We start from the raw sequence: 12338 nt of genomic DNA on the forward strand, positions 1-12338 counted from the left end.
GTTTCAATTCAGGAAATGTCATTCTCTGTGTTTAATTCAAATGTCCCTTTAAGCCTTCTGAAAAACAAACTCTAGTTCCCTCCTGTTTCTCCTGATGTAGTCTGAAACTGTAATTGAATAGCCGGCTCCAGCTTCACCATATTGCCGTTGTGGGCGAGGCGGGTCAGCTGTCAGTCTAAATCGAGGTCATGGTTAAGGTAGAGTCGCACAGAGTCGAGGTCAGACAGAACTGGGCTGGGTCTCGTGGTTTGTTAGCTAATGTCCGAATGTGGCTGGAGATTTCAGCATCATAGCCTCTCCTCCGCTCTGCTTTCTAAACCCCATAGCAAGGATGGAAAAGTATATGATTCATCGTTTGACAGTTATAGCAGTTATGCACAGGGCGTTGTATTTATTTGCTTGGTTTGGCCTGAAATATGACATTTAGTGTGAATCATGTTGGGTGTGTTTTTCTTTTTCTATAACTCTGAGGTGTTCAAATGAGTGGTCATCGCAAACCCAAATTACATGTCCCTTATTTGAACGTTTTGTAATTACTTAGGTTCAACCTCAAGAAAAAAGGCGATTTATTTTAAAGGACTTTAGGAAGTAAGGCTCTGTTTAGCCAAGATGTTGTTCACGCCCAACCCAAAATAAAATTGTAATCTTTACTCTTTTTATTTTTCTAATTAAATTAAACAAACAAGTAGTTCATTAGTGAGCTTAAGTTGTACTTTGAAAGCCAGTCTAACTGTATCTGCCCATTTCCTTTGTGCTAAGCTGTGCTAACTGTGCTGCTAGCTGAAGCTTCATATTTACTGTTCCTTTGTTAGTTAACTCTCAGCAAGAAGACAATGAGCTTAGTTTCGAACGATTCCTCTAAAGAGCAAATAAGAGTATGGAAGAAAAAAAGGGGGAGAAAGAAAAACAATTGACAATCATATACCGTTCACATTGTCGCATCATATTTTATTTTGACAAAATGTCATGTTCTTGTTTCCAGACATGTGGGAGGTTCCATTCGAGGAGATCTCAGAGCTGAAGTGGCTGGGCAGCGGTGCTCAGGGCGCCGTCTTCTTGGGAAATTTCCGCTCTGAGGAGGTGGCCATCAAGAAAGTGCGTGAGCAGAAGGAGACGGACATCAAACCCCTGAGAAAACTCAAGCACCCAAATATCATCAGCTTCAAGTAGGAATAACAACATGTTACCTGATAGTATTCAAAAATGTGCAAGGTTGAAACATGTTGTCATTATCAGGATCCATCAGTCTTTAAACCATTGTTCCTGTTTTTTGTCCATCTCAGGGGTGTGTGCACCCAGGCGCCTTGCTACTGCATCATCATGGAGTACTGTGCTCAGGGCCAGCTGTATGAGGTGCTGAGGGCCGGCAGGAAGGTGACCCCCAGGATGCTGGTGGACTGGGCCACGGGCATCGCCAGCGGCATGAACTACCTGCACCTGCACAAGATCATCCACAGGGATCTCAAGTCTCCCAAGTGAGTTTCCTCCTTTCCTGGTACTTTAGAATGAAAGTGTATTTCGTTTTAGGGATGCAAAATGAATAAGAATATTAATTATAACGATAATATAAAGCCACATTTCTCACTGGTTAGTGATCGGCCCCAGTACTCCGACTAGAGCCAGACATGTCCTAGTTTAGATGTTGTTCACAGTTTCAAAGGAAAACAACACATTGGCAAAATAAGTTTTAATGTTCTTTATTTTGTTTTGTTTTGTAAAAACTATAATATCAGTTAGGTTAGAGCTGGGATATTGAATCATCCATCTTTGCTGACTACATCCTATCCTTTCTTAATCTTAGGTAAACTATAGGTTATGAACTTCTGTACTTTAAATATGTGAAATTATCAATTATCACTGTGTTTTCTAATACTATGCAAATGGTTCTTATATTTTTTACATTGAGCGGGTCCCCCACTTATAATTGTGTTGAATAGTAATAGATATCATTTAAATGTCAATGCGTCGGTACGTAAAGCTGCAAAATGATCTACAGTAGAGGAGTACAGTATGTTTTCTTGTTATGTAATAGCCCATGGCTGCTGTGGTACTTCAAGTTGATTAGCAACAACAATTCATCCTTTCATCTCTCTGGAGTCTTGACGTTAACTAATGTTATTCTCAGAAATAATAAAACCCTCTCTCCTTGACATAAGAGTGGAAACAGTGTCCTGCTCACTGTAGCCCTGTTCCTCTAATCGATATCATCATACTGCTGCAGTGCCAAACACTGTATTAGTCAGCAGAATGATAGCTGGCTACTGACTGTGCTGGAAAGGTCAGTCTCATTTCGCTAATGGGCTGATTCAGATGTACAATTGTGCTTCTGTAGCCATCTTTTTGGCTTGGGGATTTAAATGCTACAAAAAGAATGTCAACCCCCTTTAAAACCAGTGGAAGTGTCACAGGATAGAAAATGAGTCTGAAAGGTTTAACACAGGTTCATGTGACCTGGATTAATGTCGCTCTGACACTGCTTGGCTTCAATATGATGTTTTTATATGAACTCTATAATTACTAGAGCAGGATAAAGATTATTACAGGACCACCGTAAACGTGTAGAAGCTTTGTCTTTCTTGGTTCTCTAGATTAAACATTGTGACCTTGCTAACAAGTGTTCTGTCTGTGTCTGTTTTCCAGTGTTTTGGTCACATACAACGACACTGTGAAAATCTCTGACTTTGGAACGTCCAAAGAGCTCAGTGACAAAAGTACAAAGATGTCATTTGCGGGTACGGTGGCCTGGATGGCCCCAGAAGTGATAAGAAATGAGCCTGTGTCGGAAAAAGTAGACATCTGGTAAGTACTAAAACTACACAGTGAAGAAATGTCATTAATGTGGAGCTGTACTGACGCCTTACTCTCTTTGCTTTTCTGTTGAAGGTCATTTGGGGTCGTGTTGTGGGAACTTCTGACCGGAGAGATTCCCTACAAAGACGTGGACTCCTCCGCCATCATTTGGGGTGTGGGCAGCAACAGTCTCCACCTTCCTGTCCCCTCCACCTGCCCGGATGGCTTCAAAATCCTCATGAAACAAACATGGTGCGTGTGGATAACACTGTATATTCTGTTTGGTGCTGCGTCTATACTTTAAGACAAATGCTAACGGCGCCTACTTACCGTTCTCATATAATTACATATCGTCTCCCTGTTATTTGCTTATTTTAGGCAAAGCAAGCCCAGGAATAGGCCCTCGTTTCGTCAGATCCTCCTACACCTCGACATTGCTGCAGCTGATATCCTGGGAGCTCCTCAGGAGACCTACTTCAAGTCTCAGGTCGGCTCTACAAACTACTATACTCAATAACCTCCACTTTGTATTTGTCACAGGACTTCATACACTTACAAACACAAGTTTCCTGTGCTTAAATAATAAAGTAGTACACAAGCCAGTAGATAAGATAGATAGTATTAATCTTTTTATTCTATTCTCTCTATACTAATAACTATTATATTATCTTAGTGCTGAGTCTCATGGAATATGTGTGCAAGAGTGGATTTTCATTTTCTTTTGTATGTGTTCATCCATATTACAGTCAGAATGGAGGGAGGAAGTGAAGAAACATTTTGAGAAGATCAAAAGTGAAGGCACTTGCATCCACAGGCTGGACGAGGAGCTGATCCGACGCAGGAGGGATGAACTCAGGTGTGTAGGGAGGAGAGACACAAGGAGGCATGATTTACAGGTAGAGGAAGCAGCAGGCAACCCATAGCTTGTTGTGGTTTCAAAAGTATTTTAATGACATACTCCTTGTTAATGATGTAGTTTGGTAATGTGTTTGGAAGTAAACATTGTTATACATTTCCTAAACTCTCTCAGGCACGCACTGGACATCCGGGAGCACTATGAGAGGAAGCTGGAGCGAGCCAACAACCTGTACATGGAGCTCAGCGCCATCATGCTGCAGCTGGAGGTCCGCGAGAAGGAACTCATGAAGTATGTCAATAAATCCTTCATCAGGGTATTCATCAGCTAGATTGACTGCTGTCCTGCTCCCTTCCTCAGTATCAGACCTTACTATTATTTGCTCCTTATAAAATGTTTTTCCAGTAATAAAATAATGGAGATCTTTACAAGTGTTTGTACTGTATATTTAGTTAGTGAGGAGAATAGAGAAAAAGTAACTATTTTCAGTCAGTTTGTAACACTAGAACAATAGGGTGTTTTATTAGATTAGATTAGAATCCTTTATTGTCACTACACAGAGTACAGCGAAATATTCACATCACTATTAATAATAATAATAAGTATAACTTTATTGATACAGCACTTTTCAAAACAACGTCACAAAGTGCTTTACATGGATTAAAACAAACCGTTCAGTTGGCAACAAAGCATGAGAAATTCCCCAAACCCACCCAATAAAATATACAGCATTTCATAGCAGCAGTCATACAAGAAAAGAAAGAAGGTCAAATAAATAATACATGGATGTTGAGTCAAACAGAGTGGTGTCATCATTAGTTAAAAGCTTTAATAAAAAGGAGAGTTTTAAGAAGTGATTTAAAAGATGTCACTGATTCAGACGTGTTTTTTACATGTTTTTCACATTTTGGCTGCACTTCTCAAGCAACTACTTATTTTTGCTTGGGAAATGAATCTCAGATTTTTTTTGCCAATTCCGTGTTACATTTTGTCACCCGTGAGGATTTCTCCCTCTTCTGAACAATTCCTGTATATGTTGTCCTGTGTTTTCCAAAACAATCAAAGAAATAAATAAAATAGAAAGTTATTTTTTGCATTCAAACTGAAAGTAGGATCATCTGTATTGGTTTCAGATCAATTGTGGAGTAATGTTAGTGTTAGTTAAACTCTTGAAACTGTGTGTGAATGCTGCGCTCTGTTAAGTAACTCCAAACTAATTCTGCCGTCCCTGCAGGAGAGAGTCGGCAGTGGAGAAGAAATATCCCGGAACCTATAAGCGCCAGCTGGTCCGACCCATCGTCAGGTCCAACGCTGTCGAGAAGCTCATCAAGAAGAAGAGCAGCATGTCCCACAAACCTGGGATGCCCAACACCAAACGGTATGAACTGGAGAGAATCGAGCAGCTCATTTGAAAAGAAAGACGCTAAACATCGATTAGCATTGGCATTCTCAGGTTCATCCAGATGATGAGTTACAAATTGATCTGTTAAATAATTGACATTGGGCCATTGAAGTTTAAAAAGGAATTACAGGGCCGGGAGGGGGTAATATTCAGTGTAAAAACTACATTTTTGTAAAGTGGTAACAAACAACAACAATTTCCAAGCTAAATATTCTCTGGGGTTTTAAAGTCACTAATAAGAGAAATAAACTCTCTAATACGCCACTGTACAATTCGTATAAACTAATACAGACTTACTTAATTAGGTTCTAGTAAAGCCAGAAGTTTAAGTTTTACACATTGGACATAAAGTTATGAGGAAAATAAATAAATTCAGATACATTATGTAATGTTAATTAAATGCCTTTCTTTCAGGCCGGACTTGCTTCGCTCTGAAGGCATCCCGGGCCTGGACCACCTCCCCTCCCCCTCGCCTCTCTCCGCCAGCCCCAAGATCTCCACCCCTCCCGGTAAAGCCCGCTACCGCAGCAAGCCTCGCCATCGCCGCGCCAACAGCAAGGGCAGCCACAGCGAGTTCCCCGGCCTGCTGAGGCCTCTCACCACGGCGTTAGAAGAGTCCCAGTCCCTCCAGGAGCAGCCGTTCCTCCATCACCACCACCACCACCTCCCAACCACCGAGGGGCCTCTTCTCCCCCTGAAGGGCCGCGAGGAGGCCGTTGTCAACTGTGCCAACAACCTTCGTTACTTCGGCCCCGCCGCCCCTCTCCGCAGCCCTCAGACGGACCACCTGCAGCGCCGCGTCTCCGGCTGCAGCCCCGACCTCATATCCACCGCTGTGGACGCAAACACACGACAGCGGACTTCATCCACCAGCACCAGCCTCGCTGCTGGTGCTGGTGCTGGTGCTGGTGCTGGGTCTCTGTGCCCCTGCTGCCAGGCCCACCCCTTCCCCGGCTGCCTACACTGTCAGGAGACCCCTCCTGCGGCCAGCCACCCGGAGCTGCCTCACTACTCCCTGCTCAACACCCAGGAAGGCTCCGCGTCCTCTTTAGGGGCCCAGAGCAAAGACCCCGCCTCAGACGGAGAGGCCGCAAAGAAAGCTGAGCCGCAGGAACAGCAGGCATCCCAACGCACTCGCACCCTGGCCAGCGCCCTTCCCCGGACCCTCAGACCCCTCAGGAAGGTGAGCAGAGCTGTGTGTGTGTGTGTGTGTGTGTGTGTGTGTGTGTGTGTGTGTGTGTGTGTGTGTGTGTGTGTGTGTGTGTGTGTGTGTGTGTGTGTGTGTGTGTGTGTGTGTGTGGTGTGTGTGTGTGTGTGTGTGTGTGTGTGTGTGTGTGTGTGTGTGTGTGTGTGTGTGTGTGTGTGTGTGTGTGTGTGGTGTGTGTGTGTGTGTGTGTGTGTGTGTGTGTGTGTGTGTGTGTGTGTGTGTGTGTGTGTGTGTGTGTGTGTGTGTGTGTGAAAGGTGATTAACAGCTGTCATTTCTTCCCTCACAGGGTGGAGATGAGTCGTCTGAAGAGGAGGAGGGAGAGGTTGATAGTGAAGTGGAGTTTCCACGGAGACAGAGGTAAAATCTAGTTGGTTGCTAAGTCTGCCACCTTGACCTTCACTGTGTTGTAAAGCTGTTACAGTACATGACATGCTGCAACAAAAGAAAGAACAGACCAATACAGCACCATAACCAATATAATCACTGTAGTTTGCTGTATACAATGAAACATGTATAAACCAGTATATAAATGGAACAACTGGATTAAAATAATGTATGTTTTCTTCCTCCGCTGCCTCACAGGCCTCATCGCTGTATGAGCAGCTTCCAGTCCTACTCCACCTTCAGCTCAGAGAACCTGTCGGTGTCTGACGGGGAGGAGGGGAACACCAGCGACCACTCCCACAGCGGGCCCCTGGAGAGGCTGAGCGCCAGCCAGGAGGACCACCTGGACGAGCTGCTGTCCCACACCCCCGACATCCCCATCGACATCTCCACCCAATCAGACGGCCTCTCCGACAAGGAGTGCGCCGTCCGCAGGGTGAAGACCCAGATCTCCCTGGGGAAACTGTGCTCCGACGAACACAGCTACGAGGTCAGTGCTGTGGTCAAAATCTGTCATTATAGCCATGCAGAGGTGGGAAGTAGTGGAGTACAAATACTTCGTTACTGTACTTAAGCACATCTTTCTGGTATCAGTACTTTACTCCACTGCTTATTTTTCTGACAACTTTTTACTTTTACTTCTTACATTTTGAACACAAATACCTGTACTTTCTACTTCTTACATTTTCAAAACAGGTTTGTTACTTTAGTTTTATTCTGCGTTTGGTGGCGTGATCATTATTATTTAGAGTCATTGCGTGCCTATTGATTTGAACACGATCCGTGTATCCATCATTTCCTGGTCTTCTCTAAACAAGAGGGACCAATGAGAACGTTGTTATGTTGCCATTGTTCAGCATCAAAACATTCATTAGCTAACAATGACATTATTGTTCTATTAATATAAAGCAAGGTCAGTTACTCTTTAAAACAGTTGGTAGTTATGGGTACTTTTTACTTAAGTACATTTCGAAGCCCATACTTCTTTACTTTTACTTGATTAAAGAAGTTTAGTCAGTACTTCTACTTTTACCAGAGTATTTTTAAACACGAGTATCTGTACTTCTACTTGAGTAAAGGATGTGTTTACTTTTGCCATCTATGTAGCCATGCCATCAAACAATCAAGATTCCCTGATACTAAATCCCTCTTTCCCTCCCAGAATCCACTACAGTTTGGGGACTCAGACTGTGATACGTCTGAAGCAGAGTGCTCCGATGCCACCATCAGAAACAACAAAGCCCCTTCCTCGTGGTGAAACCCGCCCCCCTAGGGCTTCAGCTTCTTTTTCATGCCTTGAGGCCCTCGGGTCCCACTCTGCCCCGCAGAAGATACAGCAATAAGAGGACGACATTGTAAACAAAGCTCCTTATAGCAAAGCCCCATGCAATCTCTCTCAGAACATCCCTTATCTTCATTAAAAAAAAAAAAAACGTTCCCTCTCATCTCTAGCTCAGCATCCAGGGATCCCCCTTTTGAATGATAATGTACAGTAGAACATTCATAATTTATTTTTGTCTGAGTTTTGAAGGAAAATCTGTAAATTCTCTGAATCTGAACAGATAAAAAAAAAAGAAGACATTTTGAAAACTGAGCATGGGCTTCGTATGATGATGATGTATGATGATGATGATGATGATGATCCGAAATACCCAACCAACAAGGACCTCCCCCTCTTACTAAAGATCGACCTGCTTCATGATGAGCCCTGGTACCCTGCCTCCCCAACTTCCATCCCCTCCCCACCATGATGAGTGAGGAATGGGGAGCTTATAAAAACACCAGCATGAACAACCTGCTTAGCAACCGGACTCCTAGAAACCATGTGTCCCCTCCGTCACCAGGGTCTCCTCTCTACTGTCCAGCATGCCTGTGCAGCGCGCAAAAAATGCACAACGCTGCCAGAGGACTGCATGAAGTGCACAAGCTCTCAGTGCAACAAAGACTGACAGTTAAGGAGACCATACAAAAAAAAGAAACTCTTCCTCACACTGCTCATCCTCTTCGAGACATTGTCATCATCAATCAGGAGTTGTGAGATGTTTAGGGAGGTTTCAGTGTGTATGAAAACAGCCCTTTCCTTCTCCATTAGACATTACAGTTTCAAGTCTCATCTCAGGATTGTTCGAGGACTGTGAGAAACTGGACTGGACCAAATATTGTGTAGGGATCCTCTTTAAGCGGCACATACTACGGACCATATAGGAATATTAAAAAAGGGTCCTACAGATAGCCTTGATGTTCAACCTTTTATTGCTGACGTTAAATGTAATGTAGAGAAGTAGAGCGTTTAATTTGCTTTCCAGGTGCAGTATCCCATTTCTTGAAATCCCTAGGTGCAGCAGTTTCAATTTACCATTTTTCTAGCAGGGTAAAAAAAAAATGGCTTTCTGTGCTGTCATGGATGAAACGGCAATAATGTAGGTTGGCGCTCAGGTGAGGAAGAAGGTGCTTGCTCAGGGTCCGGGGCGTCTAGCAGGCTAGATACTTAATAAAACAGCTTAGTATGGATGCTATGTTTTTAAATTGTCCCCTTTTTATGAACTCACTTTTAATGCTCAGGGTTTGTGTTGTTGAGAGCAGGAGCAATATATCAACAGCCACTAGATGGCGGCATTTAAAAACTAACTTGTAAATGTCCTTTAAAGGTTCCCTCCACCATCCGAAATGTAGAATCCCAGCAATATCACTATTCTTGCCTCTGAAAAGGGATACTGCATCTGTGAGAGCTTTTTTTAAATATTTTTTTATCCCTATTAGAGTGTTTGTCATCCTTAAGGATTCTGCGTTTGAAAAATAGCCAGCCAGGGTTGAATTTAACGTTAAAGATGTCAAGATATCAGCTCATGTGTACGCTGAATGCCGAGATAAAGTGAGGAATTAAAGCCAGAGACGAGGCCCCGGAGCAATAAAGCTGCTCTTGGTTTTCAACAACCTCATCTCAGTGTTAGTAACTCCTGTTGTATACACATCTGTAAATGTAATGTAATCTTTATTTGTCCTCATCTGTCACTAGGACCAGCGCGACTGGTAGAAAACGAGCAGGAAGTTCTTTTATCTGTGTTGTATCAGTATTGACAGGAGTTTGTGAGTCATGAGAAGCGAGTAGCACAAGGCGGATCTAAAATTGTGCAGATGGATCAATTCCCTTGTTTTTGTTGCTTAAAGGTAGGGTAGGTAAGAATGGAGAAACCAGCTCGAGTGCGCTAGAATCTGAAAGAACACAACCGAACAAAATCTGCCCCTTCCTTCAGACGGCCCGGGGCAGATAATTGGTCTAGCTTTTTTACAGCGCCACGGCTTCCACAGATGAAATATTTGTATATATTTATTGTCAAAGCATTTAATTGATTCATTGCTATCGGGATGTTAAGAGCATTCCATGGAATATAACAAAAAGTGTTTCTGAAGTGAATTACCTACCCTACCTTTAAAAGCTTTGGAAGGTCTTGGCCCCGCTGCTGCCTTTCCTTGAGCCTCCTTCACCCTCTTCTTCACTCTGTTTACGTTAGTGTGAAATAACCTAGTGTATTATAATGACTGGGTAATCCGATCAATATCCTGTGAAGTGTGATTGTTGTTAAGATTTAATTTAATTTTGATCTTTTTTCTTTGTAGCTGGCCTACATGATTATTGAATTAATTTATTATGAATGACTGGTAAGGTGTTCTTTAATTTCAGGCAGCTTTAGAAATGTCATGACTTATGATTTCTCCTGAAAAAAATTATTATTTAAAGGAAGCACAATTAATGGGTATGGGAAGAGGACAGTATGTGTATGGGAGAACAAAAAGCATCGTCATATCATTGGCTTGATTTTATTATTTGACCTTCCATCAATTACATTATGATTAATTAAGCAGACTTTACATCAATAATTCACAACATCAGGCATTCCTAAAGTGTTTTCATCTCAACATAGACACTTCTAGTACAACCAAAAGCAGTCAGTGGACTGTCACAGCAGGGTAAATGAGACGTTAGTCTGAAGACATGTGAGGCCGATTCTGTGCTTCTGCAAAGATCCCTTCTCCTTTTTATTCAAAGCACCAGTTACTAACATCTGAATTTCTGTGAAATTGTCTCTAACTGTAGACATCATCTTTGCCTCATCCCATGTATCAAACATCTGTTTCTTTGTTAATCTTATTTCCAACTCCCTTTCCTGTTGAATGGCATTACGATCAACCAATCCTGTCCGTTTCCTGTATTATCCAGTGTACAGTGCAATGGGTATCTGGGAGAAATAACATCTGAGCAAACAACTGCATGGAATAAATGCTGATGTACTGTACCCAACACACTGTGGTCTGTCTCTTCTGTGACTCATCTAATTACATCTGTAAATAATTCCTATTCATTCATAGAAATTAATAGAATCAGTAAGGTTTGAGATAAATTCCATGAATGCTTCATTTGTATTCAAGGAAGTTACAAATTATGAGGATTGATCTGAAGTTAAAACTATTAAAATACTTGTTAGTAGGGCAGAGATGTGCACTTTTGAGAGTAGATACATTTTGTGGCAAATGTAATTTGCTGTCCACTATTACTTTTGCCTGAAAGAAGAAACTTTTCTTGACAAGGAAATATTTATCATTGCCCTCTTTTTTCAGTAGACATTTTCAATTCAGTGAAATGACTGAAACCAAGATCGATAACATACAGGAAAGTAAAAGGATTCATTTTGATAAATTAAACGATGTATAACAACATTTCTTTGAAGAGAGAAATAAGCATCATGTTGCCATTTTTTATTACATTTACTCTAAGCATAGTAATGTAGGTTTGCTCCTTCACCAAATGCATGTCACTATTAAAATAAGGTCCTGGCATTAAATACACAGTACAAACTTTCAACACTGAAAAAGCTTGTAAAAGACAGCAGAGGTTTTGGCTGGTCAAAGTAAAAGCACAGGTGTTATTAATTACAATAACGAGGTCTCATTAAGCCGTGACAGTTAGTTAGCATGCTAAAAGAGAGGCAAGGAATTCTCCTTTCCTGCCCTGGTTACAGAACAGGGGTGCAAAATGTTTTAGGTATGACATGTTTGTTTTTCACAAGTTTAAAATAGCCTTTGCTTTGTGGAACATACCAATCATATAATAGTATGCTGATCCAGCTTCCCCCCACGTGACTGAAAAGTGGTATGCTCCAAAGTCCTGCAAACACCCCAATAACACCCCCACAGTGGGCCCCCTGATTAGTGCTCTATTAAAGGCAGGTGTGCTATAAAGACCTTCCAATGAGGATGTTAAAAACACATGGACCGACAATTAAAATAAATGTCATTTTTATAGTAACTTTACTGGTTAGAGGTGTAATGGTTATGGTTATATTTCCTAATGAACAGATACAACACAGGCAAACCACCATTATTTTACTTTTTTTATTAAAAACATATAACCCATTTATTCAGATACGCACACAAACTGCCCTTTAATTCGATATGTGCAGAAATCCTCAATCTTCATCACAAGATGACGATTGCAGTAGACAGAAATGGCCGTCTGTTACAGCTGCCGGTTAAAACTCGAACGAGAAGATTGTAACAACAACAAAAAGAACACACACACAAGTACTCAGCGTTTTCTGGTAAATAATATAAACACAACGTAAAGCAAGTGGCTCATAGAGGTATAAGAATGATCTAAAGGTACATTTCTAAATGATAACAAAATGAATGTAGGTTGTTA

At 41.9% G+C, this 12338-nt stretch overlaps 1 protein-coding gene across 2 annotated transcripts in view; it reads left to right on the forward strand.

The window, feature by feature from the left end:
• si:ch211-45c16.2 (mitogen-activated protein kinase kinase kinase 13) overlaps positions 1-10940 on the forward strand; it is a 29134-nt gene extending 18194 nt beyond the window's left edge. For both annotated transcript variants that reach the window (XM_034134539.1, XM_034134540.1), the window contains 12 exons: positions 983-1166; positions 1284-1475; positions 2641-2799; positions 2884-3042; positions 3169-3277; positions 3537-3646; positions 3821-3937; positions 4881-5024; positions 5463-6231; positions 6543-6613; positions 6839-7130; positions 7803-10940. In XM_034134539.1, the coding sequence (XP_033990430.1) occupies positions 983-1166; positions 1284-1475; positions 2641-2799; positions 2884-3042; positions 3169-3277; positions 3537-3646; positions 3821-3937; positions 4881-5024; positions 5463-6231; positions 6543-6613; positions 6839-7130; positions 7803-7898 (2402 nt within the window). In that variant the 3' untranslated portion in view covers positions 7899-10940. The remainder of the gene's footprint in view (positions 1-982; positions 1167-1283; positions 1476-2640; positions 2800-2883; positions 3043-3168; positions 3278-3536; positions 3647-3820; positions 3938-4880; positions 5025-5462; positions 6232-6542; positions 6614-6838; positions 7131-7802) is intronic.
• Positions 10941-12338: the final 1398 nt, after the last annotated feature.

This window comes from Trematomus bernacchii, unplaced genomic scaffold, assembly GCF_902827165.1.
Source record: "Trematomus bernacchii unplaced genomic scaffold, fTreBer1.1, whole genome shotgun sequence".
Lineage (NCBI taxonomy): Eukaryota > Metazoa > Chordata > Actinopteri > Perciformes > Nototheniidae > Trematomus > Trematomus bernacchii.